This window comes from Pelophylax lessonae (assembly GCF_965119305.1).
Source record: "Pelophylax lessonae genome assembly, chromosome: 3".
NCBI lineage: Eukaryota > Metazoa > Chordata > Amphibia > Anura > Ranidae > Pelophylax > Pelophylax lessonae.
The window spans coordinates 273,814,232-273,835,223 of record NC_138770.1 but is presented as its reverse complement, the minus strand read 5'-3'; the positions used below and the strand labels follow the sequence as shown (position 1 = coordinate 273,835,223).

Below are 20,992 nucleotides of genomic sequence, written 5' to 3'. Positions count from 1 at the left end.
GAATTGACTTGGCTATTACCACCTTACACATAACTTTGGACTAAACAAAATTGTAAAGTGTTAATACATTTGTAAGCAGCCACTAACACTTAAAGAATGCCAGCCTCATAGCTTAGTGTCAGATGGTTTTTGCTGTGATATGCAGTCAAAAAATGAATTTATTTTGATTTCAATTGTTTACACCTTGCTAAGGTATTTGATGCCTCTAAATCGTGTTTACACTTGATATCATAGCTAAATTCTACAGTGAAATTTTCTAGTTTCAATAATAAAGGAACAGTATATACTGCAGATCATAGCTTGTTTTCAAAATAGCAAACAGTAGCTAAAACAGATGATATTTAATATGTAGACAGCAGACAGCAGAAAGATGAAAATCTCAGTCAATATCTGAGGTGTTTTAAAGGGCTTTTCATAACTCAGCTGTGTATACAACTTAGGCTATGTATTGGTTTTGTATGGCAGTTCTGTCCTGGGTTCTGCTTATTAGAGTAGTACAAATATTGGTTGTACTGCCTGCATCCACAGATGTTGCAGTCCATGTTACTTTTAGGAAGATCTATATCAAACAAACATCATCATTCACTTATTGCTTCTGAGTATTAAGCCATTTTGCTCCCATGTACTTTAAAGGGAACTTGTTCCCAGCCTACACACAAGTATTAACATATTTAAAACAAGCAGTAAAATCACTTTACATAAGCTCATTCACCACCACAGATAAAAGGATTGTGGAGAAACGAATCTTCAAAGTTCACATCAGAGGTACTGAAAATGCTGCTTATTTTTCCTTTACTTCTCTGTCTGCAGAATCTTGCCAGCTTTTTGGGGTTTGTTAAAAATATGTATTATAAAAATGAATATATATATATATATATTTTTTTAAACCAAACTTTGTGGTCAAATCAGTGATGACTTGATGTTTAAGAAATATAAAATATTGGAAAAGCATGGTAGATTTCTGTGTTTTCATTCTACAACATTGTAACTTAGGACATTTTAAACACAGTGTCTGTAGTGCATAGAGCAGGGGTAGGGAACCTTGGCTCTCCAGCTGTGCTGAAACTACAAATCCCATGAGGCACTGCAAAACTCTGACAGCCACAGGCATGCCTTCCTAAGGCAAAGGCATGATGGGATTTGTAGTTTCAGCACAGCTGGAGAGCCAAGGTTCCCTACCCCTGGCATAGAGTGTATTGACAATTATTTTTAAGGAAACTAAGGTAAATGGACAATGCCAGTGGTATTCTCAAACCGTTTTCTTTATTAAATAGGCATGTACGTCAATACTGAATTAGTTACTGTGTGGTCTACTTGTAGGTGAGTTCAAGCAATATAGCAATATATCACAGAGAACTGGCAGGTAGTGTGTGAGTCAGCGCTCACTGACAGCTATAAGGTAGTCCACAAGGGACCAATAATGGGGGGGGGGACAAAAAGATAAAAAGATATACTCAAAAACAAAAAAGGTAAGCATTAGTCCATACAGTCCATAGTGGTAAGGAATATTAAGGAGAAGTCCGCAGGATGGATGGATCCACAGGTGGATTGGGATAGCACACACAGTCACCAGCAGCTCCTCAGCAGGAAATGGGAATTCCCTCAGACCAAATCAGGACGGGGCGGGCCACAACATGTTTCTAAGGTGCCACCTTTTTCTTCAGGCCTGAAGGAGGCGGCACCTCAGAAACACATTTTGGCCTGCCCCATCCTGATTTGGTCTCTTGCTAGCTCTGTGAGAGTGGGTGTGAGAGCTGGGGATGCTGCCAGTTATATACCTCCATACTGTGGGTCTGAGCTTTTCCCCACAGCTTTCTTCTCATCCTCCTGATGGCTGGCAGCTTGATTGGTGATCCACATCCACCCTGTGTGCAGCTTAGAAGATACTTTTATATAAGTATATCTGAATACAGTGTTACTTGTTTTTACTATCACACTGACCCAGGCGCCCTCTTTCTGCTGTTTTTGTTTGTAGATGTTTTCCAACACTCTGCTGTCTCAAATAACTGAAATACGACACCACTGCTAAAGTAGTATCAAGTTTTCCCCACAAAGAGTGACTTTTCAGCTATGCTTGGTTGCATAGTAGACTCTATTATGCTCTATAGAAAATCCAAATCAGAGGCCCTCTCAAAGCTAACATAGACAGAGTGATCCAACCTATGGTAGGAGGTCTCCTGATCACTAGTACAACCATTAATTAGGGGCCACCTATCTACCTGCACGATTACAATGCAAAAGAGATGATATTTTAATGATGTTCTATAAAAATGTATCTGATTATATTATTATGCATATGTTTTTTAATATAGCAAATAAGACTTTGGCACTGAGAAATGCTTACAAGCCAATACTTTATGTCTTGAATACCTAAGGTGCAGCATATTGTAAGGGTCTGCACTGCTTGCCCACAGAGATGGCAGTTTGGTGGCCCACTGATAGTACAAAAACCTTGAAAGCATCTGTTCCAAGGCCAGCATTGCCATATGGGACTGACTAGCTCAATTAATGTCAATTACGAATTCCGGAGGCAGGAAGAAAATAAATATATATTGAGCAAATCTGAATAATTGTAGTTTAAAACCCAATTGCTGGTTTGGTAAAGTTGAAGTTAATAACTACAATTTTGAATATAAAGTATGTTTATAATCCTCATTATCCCCATAGTTTTTCATCAATTATTGTAATTTTTCTGGCCTAATGTGTACATTAAACTGGTTGTAAACTCTCCATAATGACTTTCTATCATATAAATCTCTGATAAGCACTTTACTAATCACATTGTGTAAAATCATTCTAACCTTCTCCTTTCTCTTGTAATCTGTCCTTTTTCTTTTCCTGACGACACCGGCGCATGCGCAGATATTCCTCTGTTAACGGCTGCTCATCGTGCCGTCAGTCCTATCATTATATGCCGTGGTTCTGTCATTTTCCCTCTACGGCACTAGACTGAGATACCATGAGATTTATCTTTCACAAGTTCCTGAAACACCCCATGTGACTCGCAACGTCACAGGGGGTGTAAATGTCAGCCGCACAGTACAGCAAACAGGAGCTGAGAGCCGACACGGTTGCCATAGTAACTGCCACTAAAATGAGGCTTGACTAAGTGATTACTGCACATGTGCAAGATTACAGCTGGGACAAGAAGAAAGGGCGGAAGTAGAGTGCGCTGAGGACACAGAAGACATTTGCTGTCATGGCGCTGGCTTCTCACAAACAGGAAGATTTTACAAAACACTAAAAAACAAGTAAAGGACATATGAAGGGGTTTAACATTAATGCAGAATTGTTTCTAAAGCCTTACTGTACTGTCTTTATTAAGAAGAAGCTTTTGATGGGCAGAGTTTACTTCCTCTTTATTAATACGGACACATATCGAGTATTTCCTGTATTTTTTTTTTCTCCTGACATATTTTTTTATTCCATATTAAAACTCAGTAACTCTAATAATTATTGTTGCCCATTATGTTTCTCACCTCCTGATCAATGACAGAAAAATGCTCATTACATTTACCTGAAGAATCCTCGTGGCGAGGAACTAATGAGGAAGTTTTTTTCCATATTCTGAAGAATATCATTCAACATTCTTACTCTGGTTGGATCTCTCTCCTTTGGATCATTAGCTGGACGCATCTCATTAGACTGAAATAGCTGTGTAGTTTCTCGTAAAATTTTGGATATATCCCTTAAACCAGGAGATAAGGTGTCACCTATTAAGATGAAATACAACATAAACTAATAAAAACCAACAAACAAAAAATTGCTGTAATCCAAATAACACAATTAGAGATTCAGAATATAATACAATACACATTCAACATAGGTAAAATGCAGTCCTTTTTTTGTGTATTTATACTTTTAACAAATAACATTCTTCTGCCTAGTGAAGATTGATTTATTCATATGTTAAAAGAGAAAAGATAAGTTGTTGCTCAGAAATATGAGAAAGGAGCATTTTTATGAGTTTTGAATTACATGGAGCAGCACATCCAGTGATAAAATTGTTGAATTTACACCAATAACAAAATGGTAACATTGTAAAAGGATAACACCTATAAATTATCTTAACATTCTGCTTCACATTAAACAACTTTATTTATGAGAGTAAATGCCTTTAGTTTTAATACGACAGGAAGTAGAATCTGCATAAAGGCAATAAATAAATATCTTGTCTCTCCAAACAATGAAGTTGAGTTTAAAAAAATAAAGTACAGTTAATAGCCAGCTTGACAGACACTAAATCTGTGCATAAGTGTGTCCAACTAATTTTCCATTTAACAGAAAAGACCTTGGAACTGCAGTGATGGGATCTACAGATACCTGATATTTCCTGTACTTTTTATACATAACTGAAAAGTTATATTTACTTTTGTCAGTGATGTAAAATCTCAAACTGAAAGTTAGTGGAAAATGTGGATTTTAGTCTGTTGAACCTAATTTATTTAAATACTGTTTGCAATTAGCAAACAACCTTGTGTCAGTTCATAAGCACAGGAAATGTGCATAATATAAAATACCATATTGCAATATTTCTTTTTTATTATTTCCCTAGGCCTATGGCCATTTCATTCTATAAAGCTGGGTGTAGCAAACTACATAACAAATGCAGAAATGTATTGGGATAAAGGGCATTATAGTTTCCTTATTAAATTCAAAGTCTATAGAGCTGCTAGGAAACAGGAAGACTGTGTGACAGCAAGAAACAGTAGAAAACTACCTGAATAGCCTGTGCAAAACTTTCTGTGAGGGGAGAGTGACCAGAAGCTGCGAAAAATATGCCTCCCCGGAAGCTTTACTCTGCAGCAGCATGCATGATGAAGCAGACAACAACTGCGCTGAGGACCATACAGCACCGGGTTGCTCCTAGTCTGCAACCTAATACATTCAGTGACCTTATCCAGGTAGAGAAAGGAGTGCAGGAGACTGGAAAAATGATGGACTTTTTTCCCAACCAGCAATCAAACACTCCTGTCAGGATGGCAGTGGCAGATTTCCAACATTCCCAGCAAGCCACTCATCAGTGGGTGAAGACATGTGGATAGCATCCAATGACAAAACTGACTGAATATCCCCTCTTCAATGCCTCAGCGTCTGTGTCTCTCTCTAGCACCAGCAGCCCAATAAAGGCCATATCACTAGTCACATAGACAGAGCTTGCTGATACTGAGGCAAGTGCTTCTGACAACCATATTAACCTTTGCCACTCAAAACCAACTGATTCTTAATTCAAATCTCAAGGACATGTTTATTATCTACCCCCACTTGTTAGAGGGGACCATGGCGGGCATTCACTAAATTCAGATTCTATGATAATATTATATCCATTATCATGTCAACATAGACCTGTCCTCCAGCACAGGTTCTATTACAAATGGTACTGTCAAGGGTGTCGTTTATCGCCCACAATATTTATTTATTAATGAAACATCTGGCAGAAGAAAAAATAAGGCATCCAGAGGAATTTTAGTTCAGAAACAAATGCATACAATTATACTTTTTGCAAATGGTGTAATTTTATTACTTTTTTGAGCTGCCTTAAATCAAATGTGCAGCATATTTTATTATTATATTTTATTATCTTTTCATGCAGTATCTTACTACAAAATAAATTAAGTCAAATCAAATATTTTAAGCATGGGAGCAGATTTGGCAACAAACCCTCTACTGCAATATAAATTACCATATACTGTATATGGAAGCAAAATTCCCTGACATATCTGGGTATTAAAATTGCTACTCCCCTTTTCAATTTATACAAAGTAAATTGTATACCCTGTACAAAAAGGGGGCATGGGGATAGCGGGACTTTGAATGAGGTAGGTTGCTGTTACAAATCTCCAAATGGAAATAAAGTAGTTTCAATATATTCATTTATTTTTTGCTGCACGGTAAAAATAAATCCTGCAGCAATAGTCCGTAAATAAATAAAATAAAATCTACATATTCATAGTACAAATACAGACAATCCAGGTATGGACATATAAAAGATAAAGGAATTGTTTTGCTAGGCATATAATCATAATAAATAGATATATAATAGCAGATAAAAATATCGTACAATGACTTATATATATATCATCAAATACATAGCAGGGATACATCCAGTGGCTCAAGGGCTCTTTCATAGGTAATACATAATCCATATCCTGATAAATCTTCATATTTCATATTTAATGGCTCTACGCGTTTTGTGGGATTATCATCCACTCTTCAGGAGCTTGGTGTACAGCAAAAAATAAATGAATATATTTATATTGAAACTACTTTATTTCCATTTGGAGATTTGTAACAGCAACCTACCTCATTCAAAGTCCCGCTATCCCCATGCCCCCTTTTTGTACAGGGTATACAATTTACTTTGTATAAATTGAAAAGGGGAGTAGCAATTTTAATACCCAGATATGTCAGGGAATTTTGCTTCCATATAGAGTATATGGTAATTTATATTGCAGTAGAGGGTTTATATATATATATTAGATTGTAAGCTCTTCTGAGCAGGGCCCTCTTAATCCTCTTGTATTTTATTGTATTGTATATGTACTGTCTCCCTCTAATATTGTAAAGCGATGCGTAAACTGCTGGCAAGTCCTGGCGCTATAGAAATCCTTAATAATAATAATAAAAAAAATATATATATACAGTATATAAAGCAAAACACCCACCGGCACCATCTAGTGTAAAAAATTGAAATGTTTTTAAAAAATTGGCACAAATAACCTAAAAAGAGAGGGCTGATACTAATTATATATTTAGCCGTAAAATTCACTGCTGAATATTTAAATTAGGGAACAAATATAGCATAAAAAACAATAACTTTAGCTATTATCAATAAAACAATTGATGTCAATCTTCGCATTCAGGCCAAGTGGTGCAAGTGTTTTTAAAGTGTAGATCCAACGAGTCTCCATTTTTTCCAGTTGCAACACCCCCCCCCCCCCCCGCAGTGTGGTCTCAATTTATTAATGGGCATTAACTTTATTCCTTCTGGGTCCCTATTATGACATTTCCTAAAATGTGCAGACAGGCTGTGGGTATGCAAGCCCTTCCTAATGTTGTACATGTGTTCCCTCAACCTGTCTCTGAGCATCCTGGCAGGAAAGGAATGTACAAGGCAGCTTAAACAGCTAGAAGGGTCTGGCTGTAGGCGGGACTGATGAGCAGATAAAGATAACCAGATGAGCCACTGAGGAAACAATAAGTGCTGACAATTAACTGACATCTGATCAGCCTGAGACCAGAGAAGAAAGCTGCTGCAAGCCATGCTCTGACCGTACCCCCTCCTCAACGACCCCTTCCCCTCCTCCTCGGAGGGGCACCAGGTTTGAGGGAAAAACCTCTATGGAATGCACGGAGGAAGACAGGAGCATGTATGTCCGAGGATGGGACCCAAGAGCGTTCCTCCTGACCGTACCTTCTCCAATGAACCTACTGAAGTCAATGATTAATTGTATCTCATACTCACTCCTCATGGTTCTCAACCTGAAGGTAGTAAAGCAAAGGATTCCTTATGAAAATCGATATATATTAATTTATATCCTATGGTTCATAAATATATATATATATATATATATGTATATATAAAGCAAAACACCCACCGGCGCCATCAAGCATAAAAAATAGAAATTATTTTAAAAATTGGCACAAATAACCCAAAAAGAAGGGGCTGATACTAGTAATATATTTAGCCATAAAATTCACTGCTGGATATTTAAATTAGGGAACAAATATAGCATAAAAAAATTATTTTAGCTATTATTATTAAAACAATTGATGTCAATCTTCACGTTCAGGCCAAGTGGTGCAAGTGTTTTTAAAGTGTAGACCCAGCGAGTCTCCATTTTAGAGATCTCCTGGGTCCAGTTGAAACCCCCCCAGTGTGGTCTCATTTTATCAATGGTCATGAACTTTATTCCTTCTGGGTCCCTATTATGACATTTCCTAAAATGTGCAGACAGGCTGTGGATATGTAAGCCCTTCCTAATGTTGTACATATGTTCCCTCAACCTATCTCTGAGCATCCTGGCAGGAAAGGAATGAACAAGGTAGCCTAAATAGCTAGAAGGGGCTGGCTGTAGGAGGGACTGACGAGCAGATAAAGATAACCAGATGAGCTACTGAAGAAACAATAAGTGCTGACAATTAACTGACAGTTGAGCAGCCTGAGTACAGAGAAGAGAGCCCAGCTCTGACAGTACCCCCTCCTCAACGACCCCTGCCCCTCAGAGGAGCACCAGGTTTGAGGGGAAATGTCTATGGAATACATGGAGGAGGACAGGAGCATGTACGTCTGAGGATGGGACCCAAGAGCGTTCCTCCGGACTGTACCTTCTCCAATGAACAAGGTACTGTATGCGCCCATGGAACCTACGGGAGTCAATGATCAATTGTATCTCATACTCCTCATGGTTCTCAACCTGAAGGTAGTAAATCGGTTGCACACCAAAGGTTTTATAAGGGAAACATGAAATACATTCAAATATGCATGCTAGAAGGAGAGAGAGAATTGTATGTTTACTATGCCCTATCCCCCTCTTGCTAGCCTTTGGGCTTTCCTGGCCTGCAAAGTTTGTCTGGTTATCAAGTGGACAGTGCTTAGGATCAAGCTAATGCCTTTTATTTTAGTATGAAGATAAGGGAGGTACCTTGGTAAAAGGCACACAAAATTTTAAACTAAAAATAACTAAGGTAAGTAAAATAAAGTAAAACAATCTGCAATAACGTGTAATGGGTTCGGTAATCCAGTAATTTCAGTACTCTTAGAACAAAAATAGTGCTCTATTTTTTTGCATCTGAGAGTTTGAATATTTCATCCCAAAATCTCCACTTGGTTTGAAAGAATTTCAGGTCTTGGTTGTTGATTGATAGAAATTTCTCATAACAGTAGTGGGAATTGACCCTTCGTAGTGGGAATTGACCCTGATTTCCATGCGGAAGTTATAGTCAGTCTAGCTGCAATAAGAAAATGAGACACAATAGTTTTATATTGTATAGGAAAAGAGTTTATCGTTAGACCTAATAAAGCTTGGTGTGGTGACGGAGTTATCAATACACCAGTGACTTGTGAGATAAGGGAGAAGACTGAGTTCCAGTAACTTTTGAGGGATTTACAAGCCCACAGTATATGCATCAAAGTGCCTACACTACTACATTGGTGCCAACACAGAGGAGACACATAAGAGTATCATTTAGATAGTTTATACGGAATGAGGTAGCTTCTGTATAGCATTTTTAGAGCATTATCCCAGTGATCTACACAATGTATTACATTTATATTGTTTGCTAATGCACGCTGCCACTCTTTTGTAGAGATGGATCTAGAGAAGTCTTTCTCCCAGCTAAGCATCTGTGGCGATTTTGCAAAAGGTTCGGAATTTTGAAGGTAATCATAAAACAATGAAACTCCTCCCTTGCTAAGGTGTTTCTGATTTAAATATTGCCAGAGTTTGTCATCTATAGTGAAGCTTGTGGAAGGATGTGTACAGTGGAAACTGTGCAGTCTCAAATAAGGATAGCCCCTGTGGCTCTCAACACATTTTGTTAGGTATTTATAGGTATTTATAGGTAGTAAGACCATTTCTTAACCAGGCTTTGAGTTGGTCTGGAAGTCCAGCATAGTAGTATTTCTTGAGAATTGGCAGCCCTATACCGCCTCCAGTTTTGTGTTTATCTAGAGTAGCATACGATATGCTAGGTTTCCTTGCCACAGGAAACACCTAATAGCTGAGTCTGTGGCACAGAAAAAACTGTTAGGGACTTGTATAGGGACTGTGCAGAAGCAGTACAGCAATTTAGGGAGAATTAGCATTTTAAATGCGGCTGCTCTCTCCAACCAGGAGAGCTTAAATGTATCTATATGTGAGAGTTCCTTTATCATAGGTTTCAATAAGGCTCCATAGTTTGCCTCATTGGTCTAAGATGATGGGTAGGTGAGAGTGGTTCCTAAGTATCAGAGGTTGTTAGTCTCCCATTGGTAATTAAATGATCCTTTCAGGTCTTTCAGGGTTTTCCCAGTAATTCCAATTGGTTGGTGCAGAAGATTTAGATGCAATACGTTTATAGAAGAATATTGCACTATAGTTATCAATTGTTTTGAGAGATGACTTTGGGTCAAAAAGGGTAAGAATCACATCATCCAACAGCCCTATTTTATGCTCCTGTCTGCCAATTTTGATGCCATTAATCTGGGGATGAGATCTAATAAGGGCCGCTAGAGGTCCCATAATTAGAGAGAAAATTAGTGGGGGACAGGGTGCACCCCAGTCTCGTGCCATTTGTGATGTGCAATTGGTCTGATAGTACATTGGAGGTGAAAACTTGAGCAGATGGACTAGTGTAAAGTGCAGATATGGCTTGTTTAATAAGGCCTTGGAAACCAAATTTGGTTAATGTAGCTTGAAGCTATCCCCAGTGGACCCTATTAAACGCCTTCTCATCATCTAACGCAAGAAAGAATGTTGGAGATTTGTGGGTTTCTGCTTTCCTTAGTAAGTTAAACATGCTTATTGTGTCATCTGCTGCTTGCCTGCCCTTTACAAAGCCCACCTGGTTAGCTTGAATTAAGGTAGGAGAAAAGTCTAGCAATCTGTTGGCTATTATTTTTGCATAGAGTTTCAGGTCCGATTTGAGTAGAGAGATGGGGCAAAAGTTTTGAGGGCAGTCAAGAGTTTTTCCTGGTTTGGGAAGTGTGACTATTATTGCCTTTAACATCTCTGGAGGAAAGGAGGCTAAGATTGCCACCCTGTTAAAAACTTTGTTTTTAGGTGTGGAAGCAATACTTTAGCATATTCTTGGTAATATTTGGCTGAGAATCCATCATCCCCTGGGGATTTGCCTTCTGGCATGGTTTTTATAGCTAATACAATTTCTTCATCTGAAATAGGGTTGCTCAGGGAGGTGAGTTGTTGGGGGGGGGGGGGGGGGGGCTAGCGTTGGTAGGTTAATTCCAGCTAAGAAATCTATAATATTGTCTGTGGAGGGTTGAGGAGTCTCTGAGTCTATTTCCAAATTATATAATCAGGAGTAATATGTTTTAAGAGCATTTTCTATCTCTTTTTGGTGGAAAACTCTTTTCCCTGTGGTATGGTGTATTAGCGAGGGCAATTTAGATTGTCTCGCACTAAAGTAGTTAGCCAGAAGGCGCCCAGCTCTATTACCTTGGGAGTAAAATGTTGCCTTGGATCTTTTGAGTTTTTCATGTTGTAACAATAGGAGCTGCCTAAGATCTAACCTACATTTTTGCAATTAATTTAATGTTTGCTGGGATAGATTTTGTTTGTGCTGAGCTTCCAAAATCCAAATTTTTTTGAGTAGTTCGGACAGGGCTTGCGACCTCCGCCTTCCATCTCTCGCTGACAGTTGTATCAATAATCCTCTACAAAAAGCTTTGTCCAAGCACCAAGTGGTAAAAATATCCACTTCTGTGTTGGTGTTAATTTGGAAAAAATCCTTCAGTAGTTCTTTCAGTCTTTGTTTTATGGAAGGTTTAGAAAGTAGGGAGGTGTCATTTCACCAAATGTACGTCGGAGTGATCGAACATTTTTCAGATAAGGTCACCGATGTTGGTGCATGTCCTGACCAGGTGGTGTTATATATTTCTGCTTGAGCGGTTCTGTGGAGTAATCGAAGATCAATTAGGAAAAAGTCTATTCTTGAATAGGGCTTGAGATCGGAGAGGGCGAAATAGCTTTTCAGATGCATCTTCATTGCACTGCCGGTCATGCTGTCCGTACCCACGCACGCCGACAGTGATCTGGATACCAGAAACCGGAAGTGCGGGTGGATGCGTTCCACCGCAAACTCCATCACTTCCAAAGGAGGCTGGACCTGCTTCAACCCCGAAGTGTGGGTGGATGCGTTCCACTGCATGTGACATCACCTCCAGAGGAGGCAGGACCCGCCCAGAGCTTACACTCCCTCTTCCCTCGACCAGCACCCAATGACAGGGTCACTGAGGAGTGCTGGTACCCACCCACCTGCACGAATGGCATCAAAAGAGCCAGTGCAAGCAGCGGGGGGTTCTTTTGGACACTAGTTTATTACTATTCCCCTAACTTATCAATTATTCATTCATTCAAGGACTGTCCACCACACAGGGCTGTCATACCCTCTTGACATCCCATATGTGTGCCGTAAGGCAGTATTCCTCAACTCCGGTCCTCAGGGCCCACTACCAGGCCAGATTTTAAGTATTACCTTGGGGAGATGCAGACTAGAGTACTGAAATCATTGAGCAGCAAATGATATCACCTGGGATGTACAGTATTTCAGTTATCTTGCAAACCTGGCCTGTTAGTGGGCCCTGTAGGCCAGGGTTGAGGACCACTGCCGTAAGGTACTAGTTTTTCCATTTTCTATTTCCTATGGCCCCTCACATGCTTGTTGCATAGTCATTATGTCTTCCCCCCCCCCCCGCCGCTTGATGGAGTTTGCGGTGGAACGCATCCACCCTCACTTCCGGATTCTGGTATCCAGATCACTGTCGGCGTGTGTACTGACAGCACGACCGGCAGTGCCATGAAGATGCATCTGAAAAGCTTTTTCGCCCTCCCCCTCCCTGATCCCTGCCTGTAGGCTCTGGAGTGAAGCGGATCTTATTCAACTGTATCACAGCACCCAGATGACTTACCATCCCCAGTAAAGGCTAGTATACTTTATGTAGCTATTTTTGATATACCCACTGTCCTATTTAAAATTGATCTGCAAGGTGACTATACGGTTTAAGTATTGTTTTGTAAATTGTGCATATTTATCACATTATCTGTATGGCCGTTTACTGTCCTTATGAACGTCACCTTGTTGACATCACCTGTTCATGTTTGTGTTTTCCTGACAAGTGTTTTAGACGCTGTTTATTATCAGTGCAGCTGCCCCCACCCATTACAGTTGGGGGGTGTGGGTGGATCCTGCTGGCATGGGTAGATAGCTCTATCCTCCCCCGCCTGTTGACCCTTGCCCCCTACGGGGCGGGTCTGGAGTGGGTGGAGCCAGCCTCCATTTAGCCCCCCACCTGTGTAGTGTGTGGTAGCAGCATTTCTTGGCTCTGAGGAAGGGGGTTCGCTCTTGAAACCAATCAGCCTAAGCCACAGCAGCTCCGTGCGGTTTGCCGCACATTGTCCAGCTAGTGCCTGGCCACCTTGGAGATGTCTTTACCTATTCTTAGATTTGTTGATATGTGTGTATTATCACACTATTTTTGTGAGTATATTTTATGCATTTTACTATTTTATTAAATGTTTTTAGTGGTAATGCACTAGGTCGGTGCGCCCCTCTTTTTGTTATCTTTCTTCAGTTTGTATCGGATACCCTTGGTCCCGAGGTGGCAGCAAGACCTTCAGTCATACCCATCTATATGTGTTGGAAACTTGCCTCTTCCTTCCCATTATTGCACTTGAGTGCAGGAAAATTGAACTACATCTTTTTATGATTGTCAGCCTTAATTAGAAATGTTGTGGGTAGGGATGAGCACAGTGTTTGGACCTAACATAGGCTTAGACTTAACACTGAATGTTTAGGACATTCAGCATAGGCGAATGTAACAGCCTCCAGCAGTCAATGGTTGCTGTGGAAGCAGCAGCTGCTTGTTCCCACAGTATCATTACCAACCACTGTTGTCACCTGGCCTATTCACTTACATGGCATAAAATCCTCGTCCACATAAGCAAATGGGCAGGGAATGGAGCGGCTCATATTGTTGTCAAAATATGGCCACATGGACATATTTTGGAAATGGTGTCAACACTATCCCAGCCCCTTTATTTATAAAGCTGATGACAGGCCCTTGTACTCACCAACAGAGGAATAAGATGCTCTGCCAAAGGAGGTTCCCCCTGGCAAGGCATCAACCCTAGAAACCTGAGGGAAATGCCATCTGTCTGCAATGCAAAACTTTATTTTCCTTTGTAAATGTCACTGCTAAAAAGCACTGCTCCAAGGGCAGTACCCCCCTCCCCCCCCACCCATTCTCTCCTATTTTTTGACACTCCCTTGCCTTTTATCCCAGAAAATTGACATTTTTGATTTGACATTTGAATGGAGTTCATGTTCAGCATCCAAACTTCTTTCGAGTTGTCAAAACCTGTTCGAACTAAACCCAGGACAGTTCGCCATCCCACTAGTTTTGGGATCAGCCCAATAAAGCAGCATGTCATCTATGTTGAGAGATACATTTTTCTTCTAGGTTGTGTATCTGGAAGCCGTAAAAATTTTGCTCCCTCCTTAGCAATGCTGCCAGCAATCTGATCGTAACTGTGAACAGAAAAAGTCCCATTCATTCCATGTATATATAAGGGTTTAAAAATTAGGTTATAGTCAGGCAACCAGTTGGTGAAAAAGCCCATTTAACCCATCTCAAAAAATTGTTACGAAATCTGAATATTTTAAGAATTTCAATCAAATTATAGAAATAAAGAATAAAACACATTATGCGTATCTAAGGCCACCACTACTCTGGTAAGGACCTGAGTATAGATAAATAAGTGGAAGATATTGATGGAGTTATTGACCCAGTATGAACCCAGTATTTATTTATTTGAGATACGTATATAGTTACATCAATTGACGCAGCAATTTAAATATACAGTATATTGTTCATTCACATTAGCCCCTGCCCTCATGAAGCTTACAATCTAAGGTCCCTAACTCACATTCATACATTCATATATTAGGGTCAATTTAGACAGGAGCCAATTAACCTACCAGAATGTCTTTGGAGTGTGAAAGGAAACCCATGCAGGCACAGGGAGAACATGCAAACTCCAGGCAGGTAGTGTTGTGGTTGGGATTTGACCCAATGACCCTAGTCCTGCTAAGCAGAAATGCTAACCATTTAAAGTGATTGTAAATGATCACCTTGTAAAACAACCCATTCAGTTTAAAATAAAAATTAAAGGCAAAACATTTTTGTATAGATATAAGAACACATTATAAATATCTTTTTCCCCTTTTTTATAAGTGATCACTTTTCCTCTGTTCTCAGCTGCATAAGAGCTGGGGGAGATGAAGCAGCAGAGAGCTTGGTTTCCCAGTGAATGACTGTGCAGCAGGGACATGTCGGGACAGGTCTGATAATTGGAGGAGAGCACACTGAGTTCCCAGCATAGCTAGAGAACTGACCACGATGCGCTCTCCTGCCTAGTATGGTAAGTTTTTAATAGGAAAGCAAGGGGACTTGCAGGATCACAGCGATTTCACATAAAGGAAGCAATACAAAGAGAACAGGATAATTTATCATACAAGTACATGGTACAGCATGCACATATTAGTAATATGAAGTTTTGGGGTAAGAAACACTTTACCACTGTGCTTGGTCTGAAATTGTATGTGTTATATTGGTAACATCCTTGTTTAAATGAGGGCTTATTTACAATACTTAAGATCTTTATTTGGTTTTGGTATCAAAACTCTTAGGACCTCCCTATGGGAAGGAGTTAACAGTCTGCTCTGAAAGATATAATTGTACATATTTCACAGACAAGGTATGTATTGATCTTTAAAGAATATATACCATTCAAATATATACCCATCCAGGCCCAGTGTTTTGTTAAGGGAAAACTTTCCAAGAGCCTTTATTAATTTCCTTCTCAGTAATACGGAGGTCGCATTGGGAAGCATGTTGCAAAGTTAGGTTGGGAGCTTTATGTCCTCTAGGTATTGAGCTAGTTCTGTTTCCATGTGGGGCATCTGAGATTGGTATGCAGTGTTTTAAAAGTCAAGAAAAGTTTGAGTAATTTCATCTGGGTGGTCCTGCATGACATTTTGCTGGAAATTAATATCACTGCTTCTAGAAAAAAATGTAGGCACTTTGTGTGAAGCCAACATTTTACTCCAAATCACAGTTTTATTTTCACCTCTTTATAAATGGACATAACTGTTAGGGAAGGCATGCCCATAGTGCAGATATATTGTCCCGCACACTGGCAACTGGCCATGCAGATGTGCATGAATGTGGGCTTAGGTACGCGCAAGTGCACGCACATGCACCCTCATGCATCCTGGCACCAATGCTAGCGCAAAATGAGCTATTTAAACAGGCTACAGTATGGGCTCATTGCTGTTTGGTCTGCAGCTTCTGTGTGTTGATTCCTGATTCCTGCATTTGACCTCTGATCTTGACCCAGCTTGCCCTTTGGCGCCATTCACACCTCATCATTTTATAGCTTGAAGCTCAAAGCTCCATAACGCTGGAGGAGAAAAAAATTATTCTCTATGGAGTTGGTTCACATCTCCACTCCAAGTTGCCCAAAGCCGAACGCTTGAAGTTAAAAAAAGCTCTGTAGCTTTTTTTTGTTTAGCTCAAATTGGGCAGATTTGAATGTTTTTGGTGCATTTTTATTTCCATTGAAATAATAGGAAACGCGCAATTTGTGCAGTTGTGTGCTATTTTGTGCAATTTTGCAAAAATTATGCAACAGATTATAGTTTTCTTTATTGGCTAATAAAAAATGCCACAGCTCAAAAACACTATAAACAGTGCAAAAACGCGCATTAAGACACTCAAACTTATTTATAATCATCTTGCAATTTTAATAACTAGAGTTGAGAAAACACCTGGATGTCCGGGTTCAGCGGGTCCAGCCGAACTTGAAAAAAAAGTCCGGGTTCGTGAACCGGACTTAACCCGAACTTTACCCTGATCCCGAACCCCATTGAAGTCAATGGAGACCCGAACTTTTGAGCACTAAAATGGCTCTAAAACAAACATGGAAAGGGTTAGAGGGCTGTAAATGGCAGCAAACTCATCTTAAGAGCATGGCAAGTGCTCTGCAAACAAATGTGGATAGGGAAATAACTGGAAATAACATAAAAAACAGAAAAATAAAAAATAATCATCTTGAATGATGTAGGAGGGGGTTGAGGCCCATATGGAGTAGGAGGTTGAGGTGGCGGTGGATATGGCAGTGTAGGTGGAAGTGGTGGCAGAGGAGGAGGACGAGGCCCATATGTAGTAGGAGGTTGAGGTGGCGGTGGATGTGGTGGTGTAGGTGGAAGCGGCGGTGGAGGAGGATGAGGTAGCCAACACTGGTTTTTGTTTTTAATTTTATTTCTTTTTAAACTAGGGTACACCCCAAAAGAGTGAGAAAGATCAAATACAGCAATGGCTGGGTAAGGCCGGTATACATGTCTATTCTGCACAAGGTACGGACAAGTCCTGTGGGATCCATGCCTGGTTCATTTTAATGAACGTGAGCTTGTCCACATTGGCTCTGGACAGGCGGCTGTGCTTGTCTGTGATAACGCCCCCAGCCGTGCTAAATACCCGTTCAGATAATACACTGGCTGCATGGCAGGCCAGCACCTCCAAGGCATAAAGGGCAAGCTCAGGCCATATGACCCAGAAGTTGAAGGGGCAGACCCGTCACTCAGTACGTCTAGGCGTGTGCACACATACTGCTCCACCATGTTAGTGCTGGGTCGTGGTGCTGCTGGTGGAGCTCCTGTTGCAAGAAAAGGACGTGGTCAATCTGTGCCAGCTACACGCACAAGTGAAACACCTTTCTCAGCTGCAAGTAGGCGACAGAACCTTACAGCAGTATTTGGCAGGGCCTAATGCGCCTCTACAAATGTTGAGGCCAGAACAAGTACAGGCGATAGTAGATTGGGTTGCTGACAGTGCCTCCAGTTCCTTCACATTGTCTCCCCCCCAGTCTTCTGCTGAAAGGTCAGAGTTGGCACCAGCCGATGTCCATTAATCTTTCACCTCACCCCCTTGCAAATCAGCCAAGCAGTCTGAGCCCCAAGTCATGCAGCAGTCTCTTCTTATTTTTGATGACTCTGTTAACATGATTTACCAGGGCCATCCACCTAGCCCTGCCCCAGAAGTGGAAGAGATTGATTGCACCGATGCCCAACCACTTATGTCTCAAGATGAGTACATGGGAGGACCATTGCAGCACATCTCGGATGATGACGAAACACAGGTACCAACTGCTGCGGAATTCCGAATTGTGGAGACCGACAAGGGTTGCAGGGGTGAAGACTGGGTGGAAGATGATGTGGAGGACGATGAGGTCCTCGACCCCACATGGAATGAACATCATGCAGGTGACCTGAGTAGTTTGGAGGAAGAGGCGGTGGTCGCACAGAGCCACCAGCACAGCAGAAGAGGGAGCAGGGTGCAAAAGCAGAGTGGCCGTGCCCTAGACACTATGCCTGCTACTGCCCAATGCAGCAAAGGACCGAGCCCACCAAAGCCAGCTCAAAGGAGTTCCCTAGCATGTCAGTTCTTCAGACAATCTGATGATGACAGGACACAAGTTGTTTGTACGCAGTGCAATCAGGGCCTGAAGCAAGGCGTAAACCTTCTCAACCTGAGCACAACCTGCAAGACCAGGCATCTAAGTTCAAAGAACGAGCTGCAGTGGAGTAGACACCTCAAAAACCAAGAAAGGTCTCTGGCTCCTCCTGCTTCCTCTTCTGCTGCAGTCTCGGCCTCTTCATCCACCTCTGTAGTGAGACCGGCACCTGCCACCCTGTAAACAGAGGATCTACCAGCAACACCACCACCAGAGTCACCAACAACCATCTCCACAATGTCCCATGAAAGCGTTCAGTCCCAAACAGTTCATCTCCCAAACACTGGAGCGGAAGAGGAAGTATCCCCCCCCCCCACCCACGATCCCTGGCCCTGAATGCCAGCATTTCAAAATTCCTGGCCTTTGAAATGCTGTCATTCCATCTGGTGGAGACACAGAGTTTTAAAAGCCTTATGGCGGTGGCTGTCCCACAGTACGTCGGGCCCAGCCACCACTACTTTTCCAGGCAAGCCATCCCTTCCCTGCACAAGCAAGTAGGTGACAAAATCAGATGTGCACTGCTCAACGCCATCTGTGGCAAGGTCCACCTAACTACGGATTAGTGGACCAGTAAGCACGGTCAGGGACGTTATATCTCCCTAACAGCACACTGGGTAAATGCAGTGGCGGCTGGGCCTGAGGTGGATAGCAGTTTGGCGCATGTCCTTCCACCACCGAGGATTGCAGTGCGCTTCAGTTTGCCTCCTGTTCCTAACTCCTCCTACTCCGCTTCCTCATCCTCTACCACCTCCTCATGCGGTCAGTGTAACACCTTCTTCACCACCAACTTCAGCACAGCCAGGGGTAAACGACAGCAGGCAGTTTTAAAACTTGCCTGTTTGGGGGAAAAACCACACACCGCGCAGGAGTTGTGGAGGGGCATTCAACAGCAGACCGATGAGAGGTTGGTGCCAGTGAGCCTCAAGCCCGGCCTGGTGGTGTGCGATAATGGGCGAAATCTCGTAGCAGCTCTGGGCCTAGCCGGTTTGACACACATCTCTTGCCTGACGCATGTGCTGAATTTGGTGGTGCAGAGGTTCCTTAGAAACTACCCTGATACGTCAGAGCTGCTGCAGAAAGTGCAGGCCGTCTGTGCGCACTTTCGGCGTTCTCACCCTGCTGCTGCTCGCCTGTCAGCGCTGTAGCGTAACTTCGGCCTTGCTGCTCACCGCCTCACATGTGACGTGCCCACAAGGTGGAACTCCACCTTGCACATGCTGGCCAGACTGTGCGAGCAGCAGCAGGCCATAGTGGAGTTTCAGCTGCAGCTTGCACGCATGAGTCGCTCTGTGGAACAGCATCACTTCAACACCAGTAACTGCGCCTCCATGCGAGACCTGTGGGCCTTGTTGCACTGTAACATATGCAGACTAGGCTGCAATTTAATATTTTTTCCCTAAATGGGTTTTTATTGAATAGCGGAATAGAACAACAGTATCCAAGGGGTGTATCTCACAGTAAGATATGCAGACTAGGCTGCAATTTATTATTTTTTCCCTAAATGTGTGTTTATTGAATAGCGGAATAGAACAACATTATACAACGGGTGTATCTCACACGTACAGATACAGACTAGGGCGCAATTTTATATTTTTTCTCTAAATGGGTGTATATTGAATAGCGGAATAGAACAACAGTATCCAAAGGGTGTATCTCACAGTAAAATATGCAGACTAGGCCGCAATTTAATATTTTTTCCCTAAATGGTTGTTTATTGAATAGTGGAATAGAACAACAGTATACAAAGGGTATATCTCACACGTACAGATACAGACTAGGCCGAAATGTAATATATTTTCCCTAAATGGGTGTTTATTGAATAGCGGAATAGAACAACAGTATCCAAAGGGTATATCTCACAGTAACATATGCAGACTAGGCCGCAATTTAATATTTTTTCCCTAAATGGGTGTTTATTGAATAGCGGAATAGAACAACAGTATACAACATGTGTATCTCACCCGTACAGATAGAGACTAGGCTGCAATATAATATCTTTTCCCTAAATGGGTGTTTATTGAAAGCGGAATACAACAATATGCAATGGGTGTATCTCACTGTAACATATGCAGACACGGCCGCAATTAACTTTTTATTCCCTAAATGGGTTTTTATTGCAAAGTGGAATAGAACAGTATGCAATGGGTCTATCTCACTGTACCATATGCAGACAGGGCCGCAATTAACTTTTTATCCCCTAAATGGGTTTTTATTACAAAGCGGAATACAACAGTATACAATGGGTGTATTTCACTGTAACATATGCAGACACGGCCGCAATTAACTTTTTATCCCCTAAATGGGTTTTTATTGCAAAGCAGAATACAACAGTATGCAATGGGTGTATCTCACTGTAACATATGCAGACAGGGCCGCAATTAGCTTTTTATCCCCTAAATGGGTTTTTATTGCAAAGCGGAATAGAACAGTATGCAATGGGTGTATCTCACTGAAAAAACTACCACAAGAGGACACCGTTTTAAACTAGAGGGGCAAAGGTTTAAAAGTAATATGAGGAAGTATTACTTTACTGAGAGAGTAGTGGATGCATGGAATAACCTTCCTGCAGAAGTGGTAGCTGCAAATACAGTGAAGGAGTTTAAGCATGCATGGGATAGGCATAAGGCTATCCTTCATATAAGATAGGGCCAGGGACTATTCATAGGATTCAGATATATTGGGTAGACTAGATGGGCCAA

The 20,992-nt window shown here is 41.4% G+C and overlaps 1 protein-coding gene across 1 annotated transcript in view; it reads right to left on the bottom strand.

Annotated features, from left to right (window-relative positions):
• The window catches only part of NAALADL2 (N-acetylated alpha-linked acidic dipeptidase like 2), a 1,571,070-nt gene that overhangs the window by 43,448 nt on the left and 1,506,630 nt on the right, over nucleotides 1-20,992 (bottom strand). Inside the window, exon 13 of the mRNA XM_082249039.1 lies at nucleotides 3,518-3,713. Within this exon, the coding sequence (XP_082105165.1) occupies nucleotides 3,518-3,713 (196 nt within the window). The remainder of the gene's footprint in view (nucleotides 1-3,517; nucleotides 3,714-20,992) is intronic.